Below are 26236 nucleotides of genomic sequence, written 5' to 3' on the forward strand. Positions count from 1 at the left end.
ATGTCGTCCGGGGATGCGGAGTCCGGGGGGCGGGAGGGCGCCCCGAGCGCGGCTGCCGCGCTTTGCGGCCTGTACCACGAGGCGGGGCAGCGGCTGAAGCGCCTGCAAGACCAGCTGGCGGCCCGGGACGCCCTCATCGCGCGCCTCCGCGCCCGGCTCGCCGCGCTCGAGGGGGACACGGCGCCGTCGCTCGTGGACGCGCTGCTGGAGCAGGTGGCGCGCTTCCGGGAGCAGCTGCGGCAGAGGGACGGCGGCGCCGCGGAGGCCGCGCTGCGCCAGGTGCGGGGCGGCGGGGCCAGGCTCCCCGGGGGCTCCCGGGGGCGCGTGTCCCCGGAGGGTGCGTGTGCCCGTCGGGCGGGAGGCGTGCGTGGTCTGGCGCGGCGGAGCCGCTGTGTCTGGGGTTCTGGGCGGTGCGCGCCGCGAGGGGTGTAAGGGCTGAGCGTCGAGCCGGGCTCTGCCGTGCGTGTGCGCGTTGGCTCTGAGGGGATGTGCGTGCGTGTGCTGGCTTCTGAGGCGTCTGAGCCTGGCTGCGTCTGAAGGAGTGTGTCTCGCTCCCTCAGGTTCTGAGAGGTGTGTGTGCCAGTTAGTCTGGGGGCTGTGTGACTCTGTCGGTTGGGAGGGGTTTGTCCTCTCTGACGATATGGGATGGATGTCGAGGTGGTTCTGAGGGGTGTGTGCGTGTTGGTGTGTGTGCGGCGTTACCATGTGGGGCCTGAGGGGTGTGTGTCCACGTGGGTTATGAAGGGCGTGTCTGTTGCAGCGTCGGGTCTGAGGGGTGGTTGCGACCATGTTGGGTTCTTAGTGCTGTGTGTGTGTGTGTGTGTCATTTCTCAGGTGAGTGTGCGTTGGCTTCTGGGGAGTGTGTGTGGCTTTGTTGAGTCTGGCGGTTGTGTGTCCCGAAGGTTCTGAGGAGTGTGTGTGCCCATGTTGTGGTGAGCTTGCGCGTCCCTTGGGCTCTAAGGGATCTGCGCTCCTCTTAAGGGTTGTGTGGTTCTGAGGGTTTGTACGTTTGGTTGTGCTGAGCCGTCTGCTCCCTGGTTGGCTTCTGAGGGATGTGTGTGTCTGTGTGGCTCTGAGGCTGGCCACTGTTGGGATCCGCCCATTTTGGTCCTGAAGGGTACGTGTGTCTGTGCTGGTTTTGAGGAGTGTGTGTTTCTGTGTTGGGCTCTGGAGGACTCTGCTCTGAGAGGTTGTGTGCCTCTTAGATCTGAGGGTTGTTGCGTCGTTGCTGGTTCTCCGGTGTGTGTCAGGCTCGTTATCTGCTCCCATGTTGGGGCTGAGGACTGTGTCTCCCTGGGCTCCGTTCTGAGAGGTGTTTGTGCTTCTATCGATTCTAGAGGCTGTGTGTCTGTAGCAGCTCTGAGTGGTGTGTGTGTGGGTTTGGGGTACTGGGTGTGTTTACCCCTACTGGGTCTGAGATGTGTGTGTGCGCCTGTGCAGAGTCTGGGGGTGTGTCTGCACCCGTGGTGGGTTCTGAAGGGTGATGGTCCCTGGTTGTGTTGAGGGCTGTGTGCCTGTGTTGTGTCTGAGGGTTACATGCGCCCATATTAATTCTAAGGAGTGTGTGGTTGTATTGTTTTTAATTAGCTTGTTTACAGATTATTTTTAACTGGAGGATAATTGCTTCTGCCGTAGGTCACACGAGTCAGCCGTGGGGACACTTAGGTCCCCTGCCTCCTGCCCCACCCCATCCCCCCTCTCTAGGTTGTTACAGAGCGTTGAATGTGAGCTGTGTTATACAGCAACTTCCCATTGTGAAACAGTAGCTGTCTGTTTTACACACAGTAATGTATGTGCTACTCTGAATCCATCCCGCTCTCCTTCCCCCTTTGTGTTGGTTGTGAGGTGTGTTTGTACATGCTGGTGTCTGAGCGGTGTGTGTGTGTGCCTAGGGTCTGCGGCTTGTGAGTCTGTCCTGAAGGGTTTGTTCCTATGTTGGGTTTTGATGGTTGTGTGTGTCCGTGTTGTTTCTGATGGGTGTGTGCTCATGGTGGGTCTGAGGGTTGTGTGTCCGTGTTGGCCTTGAGGGCTGTGTTTCCTAGCTGTGTTCTAAGCAGTGTGCGCCCATTTTTGGCGTAAAGAGTACTTGTCCGTGTTGGTTCTGCAGCATGTGTGGGTCCCATGTTGGATCTGAGGAGTGTGTTTCTGTGTTGGGTTGATGAGTGTGTGTGTGTGTCGTGTCTGAGGGTGTGTGGCACATGTTGGATCTCAAGTGTTTGCTTCCATGTTCAGTTGAGGAAAATGCCGTTCTGGTTCTGGGGAGTGGAGTCCTCGTTGGTTCTCAGGGACTTGCTGGTGTCTGAGCGGTGTGCCTAGGGTCTGCGGCTTGTGAGTCTGTCCTGAAGGGTTTGTTCCTGTGTTGGGTTTTGATGGTTGTGTGTGTCCGTGTTGTGTCTGAGGGGTGTGTGTCCGTGTTGTGTCTGTCTCGGGAGTCTGCCTGTCTGTGTTGCGTGTGAGGGCTGTGTGTGCTGGCTCTGAAGGGCGTCCGCGTTTGCTGGGTTCTGGGTGGAGTATTCCCATATGCGTCTGAGGAGTGTGCTTGTCTCTGCTGGTTTCTGGAGCATGTATGTCCTGCGTGGTGTGTGTGTCTGTGTGTGTGTTTTGGGTTCTGAGGGGCGTGGGCGCTCGTTTGGGCTCTGGGAGGGGTGTGTGTGTGTTGGATTCTGTAGGTTGTCTTGTCTGTGATGGTTCTGAGGCTTGTGCGCGTGCCGGTATTGATTCTGATGGTTGTGTACTGGCTGAATTCAGAGGGACCTGCTCCCATGTTGGGTCTGAGGGGTGCATGCCTGTGTTGGGTCTGAGGGATGAGTGTGGGTGTTGTTTGTATCTGGATTGTGTGTACACGTGAGAGGCTCTCTGTGTGTGTGTGTTCACGTGGAGTCCTGCGCTGTGTGTGCAGGCACCGGGCTGGGTGTGTGTGTAGCGCGTGGCTGTAGGCTCCTCGTGTGTGGGGGTTGTGTTGGGTTCAGGGCCACGTGGACCCTAATGTCCTGGGTCTCTTTTAGCCCTAGTTGTGAATGTATCTTTCAGTAGTAACACCTCTGCTCTGCAGGGAGTGATGACAGAGTGGGAAGCTGCCAGAGTGTCTAAAAGCCGACTTAAATCCTTACTTTCCCGCTTTCTTATCCTTGTCATTGATATTATGTCTGTCTGCATGAAATATCATTAAATACTCAAATCAGGAGCGAGAGCAATGGTATTTCCCACAACAGCTGTTTGGAGCTGCCCCAGACCTTTTGGTGAGCGCTGATCTGTTATCCCATTTGGCGCATCTCTATTATCCAGGCTTTCCCAGTAAAGAATCTAGGCCTGCAGAAGAGAATTTTTACTGCCAGGCTTGGCCCTGCAGCCAAGAGTGAAAGACAGACGTGTTTGGTTTCTTTTTATAACACTAATTTTGAATATCTGAGCAATTGAGGAAAGAATAAAGAATAAGACAGCCGCCGTAATGGCGCTGCAGGGAGATAACTAGTGTTAATCTCTTGGCATGCCTCTTCCCTGTTTTTCCCTTAACTATAGGGTTTGTATACATTTGGCACGGTTGAATTCATGCTGTCTTCTACAGTTTTACTTAATACCATGTGTTTTACTGAAAGTTGTACTTTTGTTTCAGGTTTTCAGGATTCGTTAACAAAAGAAACCAATCGTCACACACACAATGCACGCTCGGTGGCTTCAGACACTGTTTCACTTTGTGAATCACAAGACTTCTTGAATCCCGGGGCCTAGCCAGACCTCCAGGGTCTCAGGAAATGCCAGGACCCTCTCCCTGGCTTATCTGAAGTGCCACTTGACTTGCTGGTAACAACTGGTGTGCTGGTGGGCAGGCACGTAATCCAGGCAGTGGCCAGGCAGGTCAGAAGCAGGTCCGGGGCTTGCTGTTGTGCATCTGAAGCCTGGACAAGCCTACTTCCATTTTAGTTCCCTAACATCATGATGTCAATATTTTCTTGTCTGCGTCGTTTTAAATGCCTTTGGGAGATAGGTGTCTTCCTCAGTCCAGCTCTCTCCCTCTTCCTGGGGAAGGTGGGTTGTAACTCACCGGGGCAGCAGGAAGGTTCGTGGTCTGCACCACTGACCTTACGTTGTGGAGTCATAGGTGGGTGTAGATGGCACCGAGCGCATCCCTCCCGAGCGGGGTGCGGTGCCCACTGGTGCTCAGCTGCTGTGGCTTCCCAGCGTCCCGTGGCCCCAGGCTCTAAGCAACGCTCAGGCAGAGTCAGGTCTGCAGTTCTAGCACTTCTGGCCCTTTTACCTCTGACATGTGCGTTCCGTTTTAGGATTTTAAGGTAAGGAGCAGTTAAATGATCTGGTGTCTTACGGAGTTATACGTTTGGTGCTTACCCCTGCATGTCTCTGGGGTTGGTCACAGAGCCCGTGGAAGAATGGAGAGGCCCTGGGTTCACTGAAGTGACTGTGCAGAGTGAAACCAACGAAGGGAATGGGTTGACTTGCTCGGGGACGACCCGGAGGCTCACAGGTGCGGAAGGACGGCCAGCTGATCAGAGCGCCTGTGGGCAGGCGGCAGTTCTCGTGGGGCCAGATCAGTCTTGAGAATTCTGATCTGTTTTGCCGCCACGGTGGGGCTCAGACCATACCTTATTTGTCATACGCGCTCTGGACGGATGGCTGTGCATAGCTCTTGCAGTGAAGGTCTTCTGGAATAACGGCGCTGACGCGCTGTGCGGCCTGTAGTTCCTCAGCCCCGTCTCATCGCTGCCCTGGGCGCTAGGCTCGCGGGCCCTGCTTGGCCCTGATGTGTCACGTTGCGCCTTGCCTTCTGCTGTGCTGTTATGAGTGGGCGAGCAGGTGCTCTTTAAAATAGGCTATATTAGGTTTTGTGTACGTACCGGGTGTGTGTGTTTGTTTCTTTTTTTTTTTTTTAACCATCTCTTTTAAGCTTGTGCAGCAAACTCTGTGCCCGTCAGACAGTAATTCCCACCTCCCTGTTTTGTCCCCCCGGCACTGCCAAGCACCACTTTACTTTGTGATTTTGGCTACTCTGGATGCCTCGTATAAATGGAATGGTACCCCGTTTATCTTTCTGTGCCTAGCTTATTTCACTTCGCAGGATGTCCTCAAGGGTCATCCGTGTCGTAGCATCTGTGAGAATTTCCTTTCTTTTTAAGGCTGAATAGTGCTCCACATTGTGCTTTTGTCTGTTCCCCTCTTGACGGCACTTGAGTTTCTTCCATGTTTTAGCTCTTACAAATATCACTGCTGTAATGAACATAAGTGTGTAAATATCTCTTTGAGATCCTTCTTTCAGTTCTTTTGGATCTTTATCCAGAAGTGGAATTGCTAAATTGCTGGATTGTGTGCTATTTCTATTTTTAATTTCCCGAGGGACTTCCATACTGTTTTTCCGCAGCGGCTGTACCATTTTACATTCCCGTAAACAGGGCAGAAGGGTTCCAGTTTCTCCACATCCTAACCAGCATTGCTATTCTCTGTGTTTTTGTTAGTAGGCAGCCTAATAGGTGTGTGGTAATTTAGTACAGGGGCCTTGCTGGGGGCTCAGTGGTAAAGAATCCACCTGCCAATGCATTAGTTGTGGGTTTGCTCCCTGGGTAGGGCAGATCCCCTGGAGAAGGAAATGGCAACCCGCTCCAGTATTCTTGCCTGGGACATCCCAGAGGACCCTGGCGGGCTGCGGTCTGTGGGTTCACAAAGAGTTGGACGTGACTTAGCAACCAAACAACAAGAACAGTTTAGTACAAAATTATTGTAGTTTTGGATTGCAGTTCCTTTTAATGATAAGTGATGTTGAGCATCGTTTCGTGTGCTTATTGGCCATTTTTCTGCTTCCTCTGAGGGAGCGCCAAGCCTTCTGCCCAGTCTTAAAGGTTCTTGCTTACTTGGTCGTGTCAGGTCTCGGTTGCGGCATGCGGGCTCTGCTCGTGACGCGTGGGCCCTCATGGCAGCGCTCAGGCTGCGGTGCGTGCAGCCTCAGCAGCTGTGCACCCAGGCTCTCTGGGTGTGGCTCGTAGGCTTAGTTGCTCTGCGGTGGGGTCTCAGTTCCCCAACCAGGGATTGTACCTGCGTCCCCTGCATTGCAAGGTGGATTCTTAACCACTGGGCCACCAGGGAGGTCCTTGCCTGTTTTTGAACTGGGTTATTTTGTCGAATTTCAGGAGTACTCTATATATGCTAGATACTAATCCCTTAACAGATATATAATTTGCAAATATTTCGTCTCATTCTGTGGGGAAACAGTTGAAACTGGCTGACTATTTTTCTGGGTTCCACAATCACTGCAGATAGTGATTGCAGCCATGAAATTAAAAGACGCTTACTCCTTGGAAGAAAAGTTATGAGCAACCTATATAGCATATTCAAAAGCAGAGACATTACTTTGCCGATTAAGGTCCGTCTAGTCAAGGCTATGGTTTTTCCAGTGGTCATGTATGGATGTGAGAGTTGGACTGTGAAGAAAGCTGAGCGCCAAAGAATTGATGGTGGTGTTGGAGAAGACTCTTGAGAGTCCCTTGGACTGCAAGGAGATCCAACCAGTCCATCCTAAAGGAGGTCAGTCCTGGGTGTTCATTGGAAGGACTGATCCTGAAGCTGAAACTCCAGTACTTTGGCCACCTGATGCGAAGAGTTGACTCATTGGAAAAGACCCCAATACTGGGAAAGATTGAGGGCAGGAGGAGAAGGGGACGACCGAGGATGAGATGGTTGGATGGCATCACCGACTCGATGGACATGGGTTTGGGTGGACTCTGGGAGCTGGTGATGGGAGGCCTGCGTGCTGCAGTTCATGGGGTCGCAAAGAGTCGGACACGACTGAGCAACTGAACTGAACTGAACATCTCATTCTATAGATTGTCTTTTTGCTCCACAGATATTGTCTTTTCGTGTGCAAAATTTTTAAACTTTCCTTTTAAAATTTGCCAGTTTGTCTGGGTTTTCTTTTGCTACCTGTGCCTTGGATGCCATAACCAAGAAATCATTGTCAAATGCAGTGTTTCGAAATTTTGCCCTGTGTTTCTTCTAAGAGTTTTATAGTGTAAGGTGTCAGGCTTCAGTCTTTGGCCCACCTGAGCCAGTTTTCCTGTATCTAAGCGCTGTCTGTCTGTCTGTCTTCGGCTGCAGCAGGTCCCTGCTGCTGCGCTGCTCTGGCTGTGGTGAGTGGGCCCCCCGTCGCTGCGGCTCCTCCTGTGGAGCGAGGGCTCCAGGGCGCGCAGGCTTCAGCAGCTGTGGCTCGCGGGCGTAGTTGCTCTGCATTTTGTGAGTTCTTCCCAGACCAGGGATTGAACCTGTGCCCACTACAGTGGCATGTGGATTCTTAACCACTGGCCCACTATGGAAGTCCTCGTGTATGGTTTTAGATAAAGGTCCAGCTTCATTCTTTGGCAAGCGGATATCCGGTTTTCCTAGCACCGTTTTTTGAAAAGCCTGTCCTTCCCATTGAACGGTCCTAGCGCCCTTCTCAACCCGCCTGTCAGGCAGGGGTCGATTTCTGGGCTCTGCGTTGCCTTCTTTGGTCTGTATGTTTGTCTTTATGTCAGTGCTCACTGTCTTCATTACTGTAGCTTTTAATAAGTTCTGAAATCAGGAAGTGTTCTTTTTTTTTTAATATTGCTTTGGCTATTTGGGGTCCTTTCAGATTGCATATGAATTTTAGGATCAGTTTTTCTTTTCTGCAAAAAAAAAAAAAACATTGAGATTTTTCAGTTTTTGTCTGGGCTGCACAGCTCGCGGGTTCCAAAGCTCCAAAGAATAGCAGGGAGAGATAAGAAAGCCTTCCTCAGTGATCAGTGCAAGGAAATAGAGGAAAACAATAGAATGGGAAAGACTAGAGATCTCTTCAAGAAAGGCAGAGATACCAAGGGAACATTTCATGCAGAGATGGGCACAATAAAGGACAGAAACGGTATGGACCTAACAGAAGCAGAAGATATTAAGAAGAGGTGGCAAGAATACACAGAAGAACTATACAAAAAATATCTTCATGACCCAGATAACCACGATGGTGTGATCACTCACCTAGAGCCAGATATTCTGGAGTGTGAAATCAAGTGGGCCTTAGGAAGTATCACTACGAACAAAGCTAGTAGAGGTGATGGAATTCCAGTTGAGCTATTTCAAATCCTAGATGATGATGCTGTGAAAGTGTTGTACTCCATATGCCAGCAAATTTGGAAGACTCAGCAGTGACCACAGGACTGGAAAAGGTCAGTTTTCAGTCCAGTCTCAAAGAAAGGCAATGCCAAAGAATGCTCAAACTACCACACAATTGCACTCATCTTACACCCTAGCAAAGTAATGCTCAAAATTCTCTACGCCAGGCTTCAACAGTACATGAACCGTGAATTTCTAGATGTTCAAGCTGGATTTAGGAAAGACAGTGAAAGTGAAAGTCACTCAGTTGTGTCTGACTCTTTGCAACCCCATGGACTATAGAGTCCACGGAATTCTCCAGGCCAGAATACTGGAGTGGGCAGCCTTTCCCTTGTCCAGGGGATCTTCCCAACCCAGGGATCGAACCCCGGTCTCCCGCATTGCTGCTGGATTCTTTGCCAGCTGAGCCACAGGGAAGCCCAAGAATACTGGAGTGGGTAGCCTATCCCTTCTCCAGTGGCTCTTCCCGACCCAGGAATTGAACTGGGGTCTCCTGCACTGCAGGTGGATTCTTTATCAACCGAGCTATCAGGGAAGCCAGAAAAGGCAGAGGAGCCAGAGATCAAATTGCCAACATCCTTCGGATCATAGAAGCAAGAGAGTTCCAGAAAAATATCTGCCTTATTGACTATGCCAAAGGCTTTGACTGTGTGGATCACAGCAAACTGGAAGATTCTTAAAGAGATGGGAATACCAGACCACCTTCCCTGCCTCCTGAGAAATCTGAGAAATCATGTGAAATGCTGGGCTGGATGAAGCACAAACTGGAATTAGGATTTCCGGGAGAAATATCAATAACCTCAGATATGCAGATGATACCAACCTTATGGCAGAAAGCAAAGAGGAACTAAAGAGTCTTTTGATGAAAGTGAAAGAAGGGAGTGTAAAAGCTGTCTTAAAACTCAACATTCAAAAAGCAAAGATTATGGCATCCGGTCCCATCACTTCATGGCAAACAAATGGGGAAACAATGGAAACAGTGACAGAGTTTACTTTTTTGGGCTCCCAAATCACTGCATATGGTGACTGCAGCCATGAAATTAAAAGACACCTGCTCCTTGGAAGGAAAGCTATGACAAACCTAGACAGCTTATTAAAAAGCAGAGACATCACTTTGCCAACAAAGGTCTGGATAGTCACAGCTATGATTTTTCCAGTAGTCATGTATGGATGTGAGAGTTGCACCATGAAGAAGGCTGAATGCCAATCAATTGAGGCTTTTGAACTGTGATGCTGGAGAAAACCCTTAAGAGCCCCTTGGACAGCAAGGAGATCCAACCAGTCCATCCTAAAGGAGATCAGTCCTGAATATTCACTGGAAGGACTGATGCTGAAGCTGAAGCTCCAACACTTTGGCCACCTGATGCGAAGAACTGACTCATTGGAAAAGACCCTGATGCTGAGAAAGATTGAAGGCAGGAGGAGAAGGGGATAACAGAGGATGAGATGGCCGGATGGCATCACCAACTCGATGGACATGAGTTTGAAAAGCTCCAAGTGTTGGTGATGGACAGGGAAGCCTGGCATGCTGCAGTCCATGGGGTCGAAAAGAGTCTGACACGACTGCATGACTGAGCTGAGCTGCAAAGCTCATGGGATCTTAGTTCCCTGGCCAGGAATTGAACCCTCTCTGCACCAGTGAGAACACTTGCGTCCTAACCACTGGATTTCCAGGGGATTCCCTGGCATTTTGATAGAGGTCACATTGACTTTGTAGATCACGTTGAATAATATTGACATCTTAACAAGATTAAATTTTATTATCTTTGGACATTGGATATGTTTCCATTTATTTATGTCTTCTTTGATTTTTGGGGGGACGTGCTGTGTGCCATGTGGGATCTCAGTTTCTGATCAAACCTATAGCCCCTGCAAAGGGAGAGGGAGTCTTAACCGCTGGGCCACCCTGGAAGTTCTTCTTTAATTTCTTTCAGTAAATATTTTATAGTTTTCATCGTACAAGTTTTTCACCTCTTTGATTGAATTGATTCCTAAGTATTGTATTCTTTTTGATGCTGTTTTAAATGGAATTGGCTTTGTAATTCCCCCTGCCCCCCTGCCCCCCTCCGAAGGCTGAGCGCTGAAGAATTGATGCTTTTGAACTGTGGTGTTGGAGAAGACTCTTGAGAGTCCCTTGCACTGCAAGGAGATCCAACCAGTCCACCCTAAAGGAAATCAACCCTGAATATTCATCGGAAGGACAGATACTGAAGTTGAAGCTCCAGTACTTTGGCCACCTGATGCGAAGAGCCAACTCAAAGACCCTGATGCTGGGAAAGATTGAGGGCAAGAGGAGAAGGGAGTGACAGAGGATAAGACGGTTGGATGGCCTCATGGACTCAACAGACATCCGTCGAGCAAACTCTGGGAGATGGTGGCAAAGAGGTGGACATAACATTGCCACTGAACAACAGCAACATGGTCTTCGCTGTGGGTTTTTCTATGGTTTTTTAGGGGGAGGTCGTTTCCTTTTGTTCCTATTTGTTGCGTGTTTTTATTATGAAAGTGTTGAATTTTGTCAAAAGCTTTTTTGCATCACTTGATATGATCATCTGTTTTCTTCCCCTTCCTTCTGGTAATGTAGTATGTTCCATTGGTCAGTTCCTTCCTCCTCCCTTTCCTTTTTTTTGTTGAAATGTGTTTGTGAACGTAACCACAGCAGGGTAGTGTTATTACCCAAGTCTGCATGTAACAAATGTGGTGAAAAAAGTTGTGATTAGAAAAGATTAATAACAGCACTTTCATTTCATTGCACGGGATTGATGCTGTCATAGATAGAAAGCAAACATGAACACACAGTTGTGTTTCATGCTCCTCAGAAGACCTCATTCCCCCTGTTGTTATTGTTTATTAGATATTGATCAACAGTTATCTAATTGTCTTCAGATAGAGTGTGTGGGCTTGGAGGAGGGCATGGCAGCCCACTCCAGTGTTCTTGCCTGGAGAAGCCTGTGGACAGAAGAGCCTGGTGGGCCGCAGTCCATGGGGTCACAAAGAATGAGACACGGCTGAGAGAGCGTGCGTGCACATACTTTATTGAGAATTTTTCATCAGTGTTCATAAGGGATATTAGGTTGTTGCTTTCTTGTGTCTTTGTCTGGCTGCTGACCTCACAGAATAAGTTAGGAAATGTTCCCTCCTCTTCAGTTTTTTGGAAGAGTTTGGGAGGAATTGGTATTACTAATATTTCTTGTTTAAATACTGGATAGAATTCACTGATAAAATCTTCACTGTCAAGCCTCTTTTCTTTTCTTGTAGGGAGATATTTTTAAGTAATGTGTTTCTGGCTGGCTGGGTCTTGGTTGCTGTGCGGGCCTTTCTCTGCTGGGGGCGGGCCTCTCTTGAGGAGCGCGGACGTTAGGCACGTGGGCAGCAGTGGTTGGCATCCCCGGGCTCTGGAGCGTAGGCTCATGGCTGTGGCGCACAGGCTAGGTTGCTCTGCTGCGTCTGGGATCCTCCCTGATCAGGGATCGAACCCGTGTCTCCTGCACTGACATGTGGACTGACCACTGAGCCACCGGGGAGGCCCTGTGGGCAGATCTTTGATTACTGATTCACTCTCCTTACTGTGGATGTGAGAGCTGGACTGTGAAGAAGGCTGAGCGCCGAAGAATTGATGCTTTTGAACTATGGTGTTGGAGAAGACTCTTGAGAGTCCCTCGGACTGCAGGGAGATCCAACCAGTCCATTCTGAAGGAGATCAGCCCTGGGATTTCTTTGGAGGGAATGATGCTGAAGCTTAAGCTCCAGTACTTTGGCCACCTCATGTGAAGAGTTGATTCACTGGAAAAGACTCTGATGCTGGGAGGGATTGGGGGCAGGAGGAGAAGGGGACGACCCAGGATGAGATGGCTGGATGGCATCACGGACTCGATGAATGTGAGTCTGAGTGAACTCCGGGAGTTGGTGATGGACAGGGAGGCCTGGCATGCTGCGATTCATGGGGTTGCAAAGAGTCGGACACGACTGAGCGACTGAACTGAACTGACTCCTTACTATTGATAGGTAGATATCTGTGGAGTTTTTGTTTCTCTGTGATTTGGTCTTGGTAGAAATTGTGTTTTTAAGAATTTGTCTCATCTGGCTTATCTAATTTGCTGGTTTATGGTTGTTCATAGTCCTCATTTGTAATCATTTTTATTTTCACAGAATTGGTAATATCTCTACTTACATGGCTGATTTTAGTAATTGGTGTTTTCTTTCTTTTTATAATCTGTCTAGCTAAAGTTTATCCATTTTGCTGATCTCTCTGAAGAGCTAACTTTTGGTTTCACTGACTTCTCTCATAGTTTTCTGTTCTCTATCTCATTTATCTCTGCCCTGCTCTTTATTTTCCTTCCCTTTGGCTAGCTTTGGATTTGGTTTGCTCTTTCTTTTCTAGTTCCCTAACGTGTCAAGTTATATTGCTGATTGGAGATCTCTCTAAGTTTATTGTCGTTGTTCACCCACTAAGTCATGTCCAACTCTTTGCGACCCCATCGACTGTAGCACACCAAGCTTCCCTGTCCTTTACCATCTCCTGGAGCTTGCTCAAACTCATGTCCATTGATTCGATGATGCCATCCAATCATCTCATCCTCTGTTGTCCCCTTCTCCTCCTGCCCTCAACCTTTCCCAGCATTAGGGTTTTTTCCCAGTGAGTTGGCTCTTCGCATCAGGTGGCCAAAGTACTGGAGCTTCAGCATCAGTCCTTCCAATGAACACTCAGGGTTGATTTCCTTTAGGATTGACTGGTTTGATCTCTTTGCTGTCCAAAGGACTCTTAAGAGCCTTCTCCAGCAGCACAGTTCAAAAACATCAATTCTTCGGCTCTCAGCCTTCCTTATGGTCCGGCTCTCACATTTGTACACACCTACTGGAGAAACCGTAGCTTTGACTATACACCCACCGTAGAGCTGCCTGCTGGGTGACCCACAAGCTGGAGAACAATTATGCCAAAGAGGTTCTCATTCTCACACTGTCGCAGAAGTTCTAGGGGCCGCAACAGACTTCCCCCCCCTGGCGACCTGGCAAAGGGGCTGGCATCCCAGGGAGTCCGATCTTGAAGTCAGCGGGACGCGATTACAGAACTTCCAAAGGACTGGGGAAGCAGACAGAACCTTGTGTGCACCAGGACCCAGGAGAAAGGGGCCGTGATCCCACAGGAGCCTGAGCCAGACTTGCCCGGGAGTGTGTGAGAGTCTGTGGCAGAGGCGTGTGTCGGCAGTGGCCAGCTGTGTGCTCAGGGGCACTGGCAGTGGCGGTCCTGGGGGGTGCGGCCTGCTGGCCTCAGTCCTCTTGGCGGAGGTCACCATTACCCATGCCAGAGAGCCTGTAGCCTGCCATAGAGATGGCAACTCTAGGATTGGACCACCTCAGGCCAAACTACAGGGAGGAAGCGCAGCCCTGCCCATCGGCAGAAAATTGGATTAAAGCTGAGCATGGCCCTGCCCCCCAGAGCAAGACCCAGTTTTCCCTATAGCCAGTCCCTCCCATCAGGAAGGTTGCACAAGCCTCTTACCCTTCTCCATCAGCGGGCAGACAGAATGAAAACCACAGTCACAGAAAACTAACCAAACTGATCACACGGACCACAGCTTTGTCTAACTCAGTGAGACTGTGAGCCGTGCTGTGTAGAGCCATGCGAGATGGACGGGTCCTGGTAGGGGGTCTTGACAAAATGCGGTCCATTGGAGAAGGGAATGGCAAACCACTTCAGCGTTCTTGCCTGGGAAACCCCATGAACAGTGTGAAGAGGCGAAAAGATACGACACTGCAAGATGAACTCCCCAGGTTGGGGAGTTCCCCACTCCATAGGTGCCTGGTATGTCACTGGAGAAAAGCAGAGAAACAGCTCCAGAGGAAGGAAAAGGCTGAGCCAAAGTGCAAACGCCCGGTTCCGGATGTGTCTGGTGTTGAAGCTAAAGTCCAGTGCTATGAAGAAAAGGACTGCCGAGGAGCCAGGGATATTAGCCCATGAATCAAGGTGCATCCATTTACCTTGGTCGAACAAGAGTTGGCAAGAGTGAAATCGACATTTTAAGAATTAGTACACTAAAATGAGTGACAGCGGGCAAACTTAACTCAGGTGACCATCACATCTACTCCCGCAGGCAAGAGCCCCAGAGAAGAAATGGAGTAGCCCTCATAGTCAACAAGAGAGTCCGAAATGCAGTACTTGGGTGCACTCTCAAAAACAACAGAATGATCTTGGTTTGTTTCCAAGGCAAACCATTCAATATCACAGTAATCCAGGTCTATGCCCCAGCCACTAATGCTGAAGAAGCTGAAGTTGAACGGTTCTATGAAGACCTACAAGACCTTCCAGAACTAACACCAAAAAAAAAGATGTCCTTTTTATCATAGGGGACTGGAATGCAAAAGTAGGAAGTCAAGAGATACCTGGAGTAACAGGCAAGTTTGGCCTTGGAGTACAAAATGAAGCAGGGCAGAGGCTAACAGAGAACGCACTGGTCATAGCAAACACCCTCTTCCAACAACACAAGAGAAGACTGTACACGTGGACATCACCAGATGGTCAGTACTGAAATCAGAATGATTATATTCTTTGCAGTCAAAGATGGAGAAGCTCCACACAGTCAGCAAAAATAAGACCAGGAGCTGACTGTGGCTCACATAATGAGTTTCTTATTGTAAAATTCAGACTTAAATTGAAGAAAGTAGGGAAAACCACTAGCCTATTCAGGTATGACTTAAATCAAATTTCTTATGATTATACAATGGAAATTTGACAAATAGATTCAAGAGATTGGAACTGATAGAGTGTGTGAAGAACTATGGATGGAGGTTTGTGACATTGTACAGGAGACAGGGATCAAAACCATCCCCAAGAAGAAATTCTACAAGGCAAAATGGTTGTCTGAGGAGGCCTTACAAATAGCTGGGAAAAGAAGAGAAATAAAAGGCCAAGAAGAACAGGAAAGCCAGCTGAATGCTCAGTTCTAAGACTAGCAAGGAGATAAGAAAGCCTTAAGTGAACAGTGCAGAGAAATAGAGGAAAGCGAGAGAATGGGAAAGACTAGAGATTTCTCCAAGGAAAGTAGAAACAGCAAGGGAACATTTCATGCAGAGATGGGCACAATAAAGGGCAGAAACAGTGTGGACTGGACAGAAGCAGAAGAGGTGGCAAGCGTGCACAGAAGAACTACACAAGAGAGGTCTTCATGACCCAGGGGACCACGACAGTGTGACCACCCACCTAGAGCCAGACGCTCTGGAACGCGAAGTCAAGTGGGCCTCGGGAAGCAGCGCTACGAACAAGGCTAGTAGATAGAGGGGATCGATTTCTGCTGAGCTATTTCAAATTCTAAAAGATGATGCTAAAGTGCTGCATTCAATATGTCTAAATCTGGAAGACTCAGCGATGGCCACAGGACTGAAAAAGGTCAGTTTTCATTCCAATCCCAAAGAAGAGCAATGCCAAAGAATATTCAAACTACCACACAATTGCACTCATTTCACATTGAGCAAGATAATGCTCAAAATCCTTCAAGCCAGTCTTCAACAGTACGTGAACCAAGAACTTCCAGGTGTAGAAGATGGACTTAGGAAAGGCAGAGGAACAAAAAATCAAATTGCCAGCATCAATTGGATCATAGAAAAAAGCAAAGCAATTCCAGAAAAACATCTGCTTCATTAACTATGCAAAAGCCTTTGACTGTGGATCATTCTTCAAGAGATGGGAATACCAGACCATCTTACCTGCTTCCTGAGAAAGCTGTATGCAGGTCAAGAAGCAACAGTTAGAACTGGATATAGAACCACGGACTGGTTCCAGATTGGGAAAAGAGTACGTCAAAGCTGTATATTGTCACCCTGCTTATTTAACTTCTATGCAGAGTACATCATGAGAAATGCTGGGCTGGATGAAGCACAAGCTGGAATCAAGATTGCTGGGAGAAATATCAAAAACCTCAGATATGCAGATGATACCACCCTTATGGCAGAAAGCAAAGAGGAACTAAAGAACCTCTTGATGAAAGTGAAAGAGGAGAGTGAAAAAGCTGGCTTAAAGCTCAACATTCAAAAAACTAAGATCATAGCATCCGGTTCCATCACTTCATGGCAAATAGATGGGGAAACAATGGAAACAATGAGAGACTTTATTTTTTTGAGCTCCAAAATCACTGCAGATGGTGATTGCAGCCATGAAATTAAAAGACAGTTGCTCCTTGGAAGAAAAGCTATGACCAACCTAGACAGCATATTAAAAAGCAGAGACATTACTTTGCTGACAAAGATTCCTGTAGTCAAAGCTATGGTTGTTCCAGTGGTCATGTATGGATGTGAGAGTTGGACCATAAAGAAGGCTTCAGTGCTGAAGCATTGATGCTTTTGAACTGTGGTGTTGACGAAGACTCTCGACTCCCTTGAACTGCAGGGAAATCCAACCAGTCCTGAATATTCATTGGAAGTCCTGAATATTCATTGGAAGGACTGATCCTGAAGCCGAAGCTCCAATACTTTGGCCATCTCATGTGAAGAACTGATTCACTGTTTCCAGTGTTTTCAGACCCTGATGCTGGGAAAGATTGAAGGCAGGAGGAGAAGAGGGTGGCAGAGGATGAGATGGTTGTATGGCATCTTCGACTCGGTGGACGTGCGTTTGAGCAAGCTCCGGGAGATGGTGAGGGACAGGGAGGCCTGGCGTGCTGCTGTCCATGGGGTTGCAGAGTCGGAGACACCTGAGCAACTGAGACCTTACTTGGAAGTACAGCTTTTGCAGGTGTGATAAAGTGAGGTCCTCCTGGACTAGGGTGGGCCCTAATCCGGTGCCTGGTATCCTTATAAGACAGCCCGTGAAGATGGAGGCGGAGACGGGGTGATGCGTGCAGTTTCTAATGGTGGTTACGAACCGGACTAGGACACGTAGCCAGATGGGCCAGCGTGTCTCCCACTTCAGAGCAACAAGTGCTGAAACCTAGGGGCTGCAGCGGCCCGGGGTCTGCATGTGGCTGTGGGGCGGTAGGTCAGGCGGCCCTTGGCGGGGGGGAGCAGCCTGCAGTGGCCTGCCTCGTTCCTCCGGCGCCGGCTGGCCCCTGGCGGTGAGGCTGTCAGTGCGGCAAGTCTGCGCGCGAGCCGGGTGGGTCCTTCTGGCCTTTGTTCACGGCTGTGCCGGCTCTTCGGCGCTCCGGCCTGTCTCTCCGGCGCGGGGTGGGGGCCTCTCGCTCGGTGGCTCCTCTGGCCTGGAGCTCAGGTTCAGAGCGAGTGGGCTTCAGGCGTTGCAGCCCATGGGCTCGGCTGGTCCAGGCACGTGGGGGTCTTTTCCACGGGTCAGGCCCGTGTCCCCTGCACTGACAGATTCTTAACCCTTGGGCCACCAGGGACTCCAGAGCCAGGTCATTTCTAAACTGCTGTTTGAAAGAAGAGTTTTAAGACAAAACAGCCAGTGCACCCTTCAGATGCACAGTCCTCCCCCAGTCGGCCAGGTGCGGTCGTTCTGGGTCTGTGTTGCCAACAGGTAGAGAAGGGGCCCCGGTCCTGGTGGCGGCACCCCCAGCCTTCTTCGCAGACACTCCTGGCCTCCTGGGGCGGGTGCGGCGAGGAGCGTCTTTGGGAAGCCCCACGAGCCCCTGAAGCCGGGGACCTCCTGCCGCACTGTTGCTCGGCCTGTCTCCATCTGAGCAGCTCAGGACGCTTGCAGGTGAGGTGCTGCCCGAAGTCCTCCGGCCTCACAGAGGACGTGAGGGGGCGGCGGGAGGTGGAGGCAGAGGCCGGGGCGGCCGGTCGCTGCCTCCTTAGGTTCGCTGCCTTCCCGGTCACTCACCCCCGTGAACCTTAGAAGCCGGCCCCACGGGGCCTGGCCTGCACTGGTGTTGCATGCAGACTTAGGTCTGCATTCACACCGTGCGTATTTGTATATGTGTATTGATACCTTTCACACACACAGCACGTGTTTACCCTGAGTACTCTTCCGTATCAGATAGAGACGAGGACAGAGGCGCTGCTGCTGAAGCCACAGCCTCTGACCTGAGTGGCTTTTCAGGGAGGTGACCGTCCCCGCAGGACAGGGCTCTGTGCTCAGTGATTCCTCCAGATTCGGTTTTGAGCCACTGGGAGGGGGACTTGGTGCAGCTTGGGTGCGCGTGTCCGTGTCCTCAGGCACGTCCACCCCCCTGGCAGCGACAGGGCCCCCACAGGGCTGTGCTGCTGGACGGGGAGCTGCGCCCGGGGAGGCTGGGCCGTGCTGGCCCGGGTCTGTGTCCCCTGGAGGGAGGCCTCCTGCCGTATTTCCCACAGGAAGGCACAGGACAGGGCCTTGCAGGCTGTGGGCCTTCAAAAATGACCAGTGTTTAAGGAACACAAGTAAGTGCGAGGCCCCGCGCCGGGTCTGGGTTTGTGCCTTGAGGTTCCGTGCCGCTGGAACAGTCTGCAGAGGCAGCCTGCCCTCCCATCGAGGGCGGGGCTTCCCTGGTGGCTCAGAGTTAAAGTGTGTGCCTGCAGTGCGGGAGACCTGGGTTTGATCCCTGGATCGGGAAGATCCCCAGGAGAAGGAAATGGCACCCACTCCAGTATTCTTGCCTGGAGAATCCCATGGACGGAGGAGCCTGGTGGGCTACAGTCCACAGGGTTGCAAAGAGTCGGACACGGCTGAGCGACTTCACTTTCACTTCCGGCTAAGAAGGCTGCAGTTGGCTCTCGTCGCCCCGTCTGGATGGGGCTCACCCAGACCAAGTCCCTTGGCGGCCGCCGGCAGCCTCAGCTGTGTGGATGGGCTCGGAAGGCCTTGGACAGGGCCTGCAGGGCCGGCCTGGTGCTGGAGGGCTGTGTGCCGGGAGGAGGTTCTGATGCCCGCTGGCCAGGTCCAGAGAGAGGCCTCTTTTCCTCCTTCAGCCCAGCGGGGACGTCATCAGGGCCCACAGGAAGGATGTAGTGGCCTTCCAAGAACGGGCCTCGCCTGGCTTGGCTGTGACGCCCGTGAGGTCAGAGGGCAGTGAGGCGCGATGGGCTGATGGCGTGCCAGCGCTGCAGCTTTGGGCGAGATCCCCGCTGATGAGGTTGATCCGCTGGTGCTCGTCACACCCATTGTCGCCAGCCCTGATTTCCTGTCCACCTGGTGCTGGACGCGGCCCGCGTGCCAGGGCCTGACCTCGCTTCCTCGGCCGCCGCCCTCACGAGTGAGTCCCTGTCGTGGACGCAGGGCCCGGGGAAGCATCTTCCCGAGCCCTTTCCCAAGGGAGCCAGGCCGACTGATTCTTCGAATGGGGTTTCCCTTCCTTCCTGTCTTTCTGGTCACTTCTAGAGCAAAGTCTGAGGAAAGCGGGGAGAAGAGCGCTCTTGCAATTCCCCGAGGGAGCTCTGGTGGTCCAGTGGCTCGCGCCTCGCTTTCACTGCCAGGGCCTGGGCTCGCTCCCTGGTCGGGAAACAGGTCCTGTGAGCTGCGTGAGAAAACTTCCCCGAGAGAAAGAGGACGAGGCTTTCAGAGTATTTCTGGTCACCTGGTTAGCGCGCTGCCGTCACAGACTGGGCTTATCCGTGGATGGGGCATGACCGATGCTCAGGGAGCGGCTCTCGCCTCACGGATGTGGGTTTGGGCCCAGGGAGGGACCCAGAGCCTGGCCGTGCCCCTGAGTCCCCCAGTTGTTTAATTTTGTTGAGGTATAGCTGATTTACAGTATTTCGTTAATTCTACTATACAGCAAAGTGAGTCAGTTCTATGCATATAAAGCTGTGTATGTCTACATGCGTGTGAGTCAGTCGCTCAGCTGTGTCCAGCTCTTTGCGACCCCGCAAACTGTGGACAGGCCCCTCTGTCCATGGGACTCCCCGGGCGACAGTACTGGAGTGGGTTGCCGTGCCCTCCTCCAGGTGCTCTTCCTGGGCCAGGGATCGAGCCCAGGTCTCCTGCGTCGCACGTGGGTCCCTTACCGTCTGAGCCACCGGGGCAGCCCGCGCGTGTATCTGTATGCGTCCAGTGTGGACTCTCTTTCGTACTCTTTCCCGTGTGGTTTATCACAGATGTTGAATACAGTTCCCTCTGCTCTGCAGGAGGGCCTTGTTGGCTCCTTCTCTGTTAATTGTTCGCATCTCCTAATCCCAAACTCCCACCCCAGCCCTCCCGGCTCGCCCTACCCCTTGGCACCCGCAGGAGTGTCCTCTGTTTCTGTGTGGTGGGTAGATTCCACATATAAGTGATATATGGTATTGGTCTTTTTCTTTCTGACTTTAGTATGATAGCCTCTAGGTCCATCCCATCAGTTCTTTTTTAAATATTTTATTTGGCTGTGCCGGGTCTCAGTTGTAGCATGTGGCATCTAGCTCTCTGACAAGGAATGGAACCCAGGCCCCTGCATTGGGAGCTTGGAGTTCCAGCCACTGGACCAGCAGGGAAATGCCAACAATTACCTCCTAACCCCAGGCTTGGGCAGGCCCAGCTGCGAGCCTTCTAGGGATGCACCCCGTGGCTGTGTTCGCAGGAGGGCGTGCCAGCTGGAGGTGTGTGCTCGGCCAGCCTGCACTCTGGGTGAAGCTCCAGGCTGTAGTTGAGAAGAACAGGCAGGTTGTGCGCTGCTGTGGGACACAGCATTTTACCAAGGAGCAGAAAAGCAGGGCACCAGGACAGTGCTGTCAGACCCCCGAGTGTAAAATACACGTGCCAGACGCGTGCCAGCACCCTGGCGAGACCCCTGGCCAGGGCGTGAGCAGTGGTTGCCTCTGAAGAGTGTAGCAGGCTGCTGGCGGGAAAGGGAGTTTTCATTCATTTACTTCTGTGTGTTTGAAGCTTTGAGAACCATGCACGTTTTTGCTTTGTTCTAAAGCACTTAGGAGAGGGCTCGTTGAGGATTGCGCCTGTGGCGGGGAGGTTCTGGGTCCCTCGTGTGAGCGTGAGCAGAGCTCCGAAGCTCCCTGCCACGCCCCCCGTGCGCGAAGGCTCCACCCTGGCTTTCCAGAAGCTGTTTTCCCCCATGCAGGATGGATGGGCGCCTCCTGCTGCACCTCCCCTGCGTGCTCGTCACGGTGGACGTTACTCTGAAAGTGGGACAGCACAGACCTGAGGGCAGAATCCAACTGGGGGCGCTGAAAGCCTGTGGCATCTGAAGGACGTTGGTCGGGGATACTAGCTTCCCAGAGCTGCTCTAACATCAGCTGGGTGGCCTAAGGCAATAATAGACAGGCTTCCTGGGGGCGCTGGTGGTAAAGAACCCACCTGCCAATGGAGGAGACGCAAGAGACTTGGGCTGGATCCCTGGGTCAGGAAGACCCCTGGAGGAGGGCATGGCAACCCACTGCAGTACTCTTGCCTGGAGAATCCCATGCACAGAGGAGCCTGGCGGCTGCCGTCCATACAGCCACAGAGCTGGGCGTGAGCGAGCACGCACAACACAGAGGCAATAGATACTTGATCTCCGCTGCTCTGAAGGCCAGAAGCCCCGAGTCGGGGTGTGGGGGCGGGTCCTTCTCTTCAGCGTCCAGTGGCTGCTGGTGCCCTGGCGGCCTCTGGCGTGTGGGCACAGCACTCTGGCCTCTGCCTTTGGCCACATGCGGCCTCCTCTGTGTGTCCACACTTGCCTCTTATGAGGACACTGGACGTTGGATTTGGGTCCATCAGATCCAGCGTGCCTTCATCTTAACTAGTTACATCCTCACGGACTGAACAGCTGTCTGGAAACAGCTAAATGAAGTCACGTTCCCAGGTGTCGGGGTGAGAACGTGGGCATGGCTTTGGGGGCTGCCCACCTCAGGGGAGTTTCTGCCCTTTCTTTCAAGAGGTTTGGGATTGCCACACTTACTAATTTGATGATGTAAAATCTAACATTATGAGTTTGCTCTTGAAAACAGAATTTTAGATGACGTTTCAGGTAGAACTTTTGGGGCTGACAACTCCTGAGTTAATCATCCCTCCAGAAGCCAGCCTCCGAATGAACATGTTTGTTACATACGGATGGGCGTCTGTGCCTATCTTCCGCTTTGTAAATGTTTATTTCTGATGTTGCTTCTTTCAGTCAGATCAGTTCCATTTAGTTGCTCAGTCATTTCTGACTCTTTGCGACCCGACCCCATGGACTGCAGCATGCCAGGCCTCCCTGTCCATCACCAAGTCCTGGAGCTTGCGCAAACTCATGTCCGTCAAGTCAGTGATGCCATCCAAGCATCTCATCCTCTGTCGTCCCCTTCTCCTCCACCTTCAATCTTTCCCAGCATCAGGGTCTTTTCCAATGAGTCAGTTCTTCGCATCAGGTGGCCAAAGTACTGGAGTTTCAGCTTCAGCATCAGTCCTTCCGATGAATATTCAGGGCTGACTTCCTTTAGGATGGGCTGGTTGGATCTCCTTGCAGTCCAAGGGGCTCAAGAGTGTTCTCCAGCACCACAGTCAGATCAGTTGTGCTTTTAAATCTTCCCCTTAGGAGATCGAGAGACTCTCGGAGCAGCTGGAGGAGAAGGAGCGGGAGGCGCAGCAGCTTCTGAGCCAGCCTGGGCTCGAGCGGGAGAAGGAGGTGGCCCTGCTGCGGAGGAGTGTGGCGGAGAAGGAGCGGGCCCGGGCCGCCAGCCACGTCCTGTGTCGCTCCCTGGCCGACGAGACCCACCAGCTGCGGCGGACCCTGGCCGCCACAGCCCACATGTGCCAGCATCTGGCCAAGTGTCTGGATGAACGCCAGGGGGGACAGGGGGCTGCAGGGGAGCAGAGCCCCGAGGTAGGCCCTGGGGCAGCAGGCCTCGCCTTGTGCCTCGGGGAGAGCCTCGCCCGCCCTTCTGGGGATTTCCTCTAGGGTGGTGGGGCCTGCAGAATGTCCAGGAGAGCAGACCCGCGGCTGCCCCCGGGCCCAGTGGGGAGGTGGCCCTGCGGTCTCTCCAGCCTCCACGAAGCAGCAGAGCCGGGGCAGGAGGGGTGTCCTGAGCGAGGCTGGCGCGTGCAGTGCCAGGGCCTCTGTGTGGGCAGCACTGGCCCAGGGTGCCTCCGGTCGGGCGGGGCTGTCAGCTCCAGCGCAGCCTGGCCCTGCTGGGGCCTTGGGCCTGGGCAGGGAGGACGCAGGGCCCCGCTTGGCACAGTGCCCCCTGAATGGCACTACTCGGGACGGGGCCTGTGGTGGGGGGAGCAGTGCGGGTGCAGGGGAGTGGGTGGGTTTCAGCATCAGGAAGCCCCCACCTGAGAAATCGGGGCTCCTCTGGGGGCTGTCGGGAGCGGAGCCTGCGGGGTCGTGGCGGTGCAGGGGGCTGTGACCGTTTGGTCCAGAACCGCGCCCTGTGATGTAGGGCTGTTGGGAAGAGCCCTGCAGTCTCTTGCAGCTTCTTGGCCAGGTGTGGGGGAGGGCCTCGGTCTGAGAATCCCACGAAAAGGGAACCTCAGAAAGAACAGGGCACATTTGAGAAACCAGAGCGCTCTCCAGGCAGGCCGTGGACTCGTATGATTCTGAGTCACAGGGCCCTTCCTCTCTGGGGATCTGAAAGCTGGTGGTGGTTGGCCTGGGCTGAGGCTCTAAGCCGGCGTCATTTCTTGGCGCTGGTCTTCACCGAGTCAGCGGGGTTTCCCGAGCCCGCAGGGTTAGCACACGCAGTTCCTTTGTCATTTGAGGGGAATTCTCACAATAATGTCACCGCCATCCATCCACTTTGTTAAATGACTGAACTTCGGATGGCCTTTCGGTTAGCCCCGCCCACCCTGCTGGGACTGGGTCAGCACGCGTGGGCTTGTGGATGTGAATCCCACCAGCCTCGGGATGCCCAGGGAGGTTGTAGACAGTCAGCCCCTGAAGCTGACCGTGGTCATCTCGGACATGACACCCAACGGGAGGGACAGCGGGCTCGAAGGAGGGGCCTGCTCCTGGCGGCCGTGGGCCCTGGGCCGGGAAGTGGGCGTGGAGACAGTGTGAGGCTTGGCCCCCGCGTGGGGTGGGCTTGGGCGGGGCCAGGACCACCATCCCCTCTGGAAGCGCCTGTCCTTTCCTGTCTCCGTTGCACCTGCCGCAGGGCGGCTACAGGGCCGTCTGCGACTCGGTGCCCGCACGGAAGGTGCAGTCACACGGGATCTGGTCCCTTTCTCGTGCAGCCCGAGTGTGCGGACGGGGACGCCTCTGTGCACGCGGTGGTTGAGAAGTTACGGGAGGAGAACCGGGTGCTGAGGCAGAAAGTGACTCACGTGAGTGTCTGAGGTCGCACTTGGGCCGAGCGCCCTCCGCAGACTGTGGGTGAGGGGCCTCCCCTCGCTGTGCCCAGGGGTGCCCCCTGCCCTGAGGTCGCTTCGGCTGATACACAGGGTCCCCAAAGGCCCGACACGTTTGCCCAGAAGGACGTGTTGAGCACGTCTGGTTCTCCACCCCTAAATTAATTCGCGTGTTGCTAAATGAGGTGCAGGGATCACTGTCAATCCAGCGTTCAGGCAGCGACTCCACCGTCACCGCGTCCGGGTGCTCCCCCCCCCCCCCCGCCCAGAGTGGGCGCCGCCGGCCTCCACGTGGGGACGGGCCTCGTATTCCAGGCGGGCTCGAGGGTGCTTTCCGGCCCCCAGGTGGAGGACCTCAACACTAGGTGGCAGCGCTACGACGCCAGCAGGGACGAGTACGTGAGGGGGCTCCACGCGCAGCTGAAGGGCCTGCAAGTCCCCCTGGAGCCCGAGCTGATGCGGAAGGAGGTTTCCCGGCTCAACGCGCAGTTGGAGGAGAAGATGGATGACTGCGCGGAGGCGCGGCGGGAGCTGGCTGCGGCGAGGAGCGCGCGGGACGAGGCGCTGGAGCGCGTGCAGATGCTGGAGCAGCAGGTGCGGCCGCGCCGTGGTCGCCAGGGCGCGGGGCCGCCGTCTCCTCCTGACGCGGGGCGGGGCCTCCTGATGCGGTCGGGGCGTGGCTTCCTCCTGCCGCGGGGGGCGGGGCCGCCGCCGCCTGATGCGGGCGTCTCCTCTTGCAGATCCTCGCCTACAAGGACGACTTCACATCGGAGAGGGCCGACAGGGAGCGGGCGCAGAGCCGCATCCACGAGCTGGAGAAGCAGGTGGCCTCGCTGCAGCGCCAGGTGTCCAGGAGACAGGTATAGCCGGGGTCTCCTCGGGCCCGGGGTGGGGGTCGTCTTCATTTCTCTCTCACGCCTTTCGAGCTCTCCTGAGGCTGCCAAGACCTCGGTTCCACTCCAGGCAGGGCCGCCGTGCCCGGTGCCCGGAAACCGCCGGGTGGCACGTGTGCGTGCGTGGAGGGTGGCATCCGCCGGCCTCTCCTGTCCTCGTGCCCCGACTGGGAGCTCCTGCACGCGGCCCCTCCGTGCTGCATGGTGGGGTGGCCCCCACGTGGGCCTCGCCCCTTGTGGGCCCAGGCGGGAGGTCCGGACCCCTCAGTTGTCCCTGGCACGTCCTCGTTCGGGCCTCGACACCAGGCAGAGCAAAGGTGCGGGTCCTGCACAGAGACGGACGTGGCTCCAGACGCTGGAGCTGAGACCAGCCCTGGGAGCGGACTCCTGCCTTTTCCTAGGATTCTCGTGAGCCAGTCTCCTGCCGGATTCACACAGGGAGCAGATCTCCCAGGTATTTAGAGACCGACGCTTCGGAGCCTGTGGCAGCCGGTGGCCGGAGGCCTGGGACGGGACCCCAGTGGCTGGACCTCCCCGCAGAGGGCGGGTGCTCAGGAGTGACCCAGAGAGGCCAGGGGGACCTGCAGTGCCCCCACTGTCTGCGGTGCTTCAGCGACGAGCAAGGCGAGGAGCTCTTCAGGCATGTGGCCGAGTGCTGCCAGTGAGCCCGGTGGCCCGTGGTGGGCGCGCCCCGCATCACCCTCGGGGCCCCCAGCACGGGCTGGGGGTGCTTCTGAGCCTCCGTCTCGGCCGCTCTTGGGTCAGCGGGAACTTGCGGTGGGGCTGGCAGCAGGGGTAGGGGTTGGAGCTTCTAGCGTGGAGCTGGTCTCCCAAGCGGCCAGACCGAGGCCACGAGTGGACGGCTGTGGGCGTACTCGCTGGCCAGCACGGGGCTTTGCCCCCCGGGAGTCGTGGAGCCCAGCGCTGAGCTGCATTGAGACACGTTGCGCTGCACTGGTGGCCACCACACCCCCAGGAGTTGGACACGTGATCATGTGACAATTCTGTAATAAAGGGACTCGCTACATGGCTGCCCGAGTGTGTGTTGGGGACGGGTGGGGGTGGGGGCGGGGGCAGGGGCCTGGCCGCACTTCCACCTGGGCCTGAGTTAGCTGCT

General features: G+C 53.7%; 1 protein-coding gene across 1 annotated transcript; it reads left to right on the forward strand.

The window, feature by feature from the left end:
- Positions 1-26018, forward strand: TNIP2 (TNFAIP3 interacting protein 2). Its single transcript, XM_068975476.1, has 6 exons — positions 1-279; positions 22473-22760; positions 24119-24202; positions 24572-24852; positions 25011-25086; positions 25521-26018. The coding sequence occupies exons 1-6, from the start codon at positions 1-3 to the stop codon at positions 25782-25784; spliced, it is 1272 nt and encodes a 423-aa protein (XP_068831577.1). The 3' UTR covers positions 25785-26018.
- Positions 26019-26236: the final 218 nt, after the last annotated feature.

Source organism: Capricornis sumatraensis, chromosome 7, assembly GCF_032405125.1.
Source record: "Capricornis sumatraensis isolate serow.1 chromosome 7, serow.2, whole genome shotgun sequence".
NCBI classification, from domain to species: domain Eukaryota; kingdom Metazoa; phylum Chordata; class Mammalia; order Artiodactyla; family Bovidae; genus Capricornis; species Capricornis sumatraensis.

Excerpts from the sequence above, each read along its gene's own strand:
- TNIP2 (XM_068975476.1), top strand. The coding sequence starts at position 1 with ATGTCGTCCGGGGATGCGGAGTCCGGGGGGCGGGAGGGCGCCCCGAGC. Across the intron at positions 280-22,472 it reads CGGAGGCCGCGCTGCGCCAG|GAGATCGAGAGACTCTCGGA; the intron begins GTGCGGGGCGGC and ends TCTTCCCCTTAG. Across the intron at positions 22,761-24,118 it reads CAGGGGAGCAGAGCCCCGAG|TGTGCGGACGGGGACGCCTC; the intron begins GTAGGCCCTGGG and ends GTGCAGCCCGAG.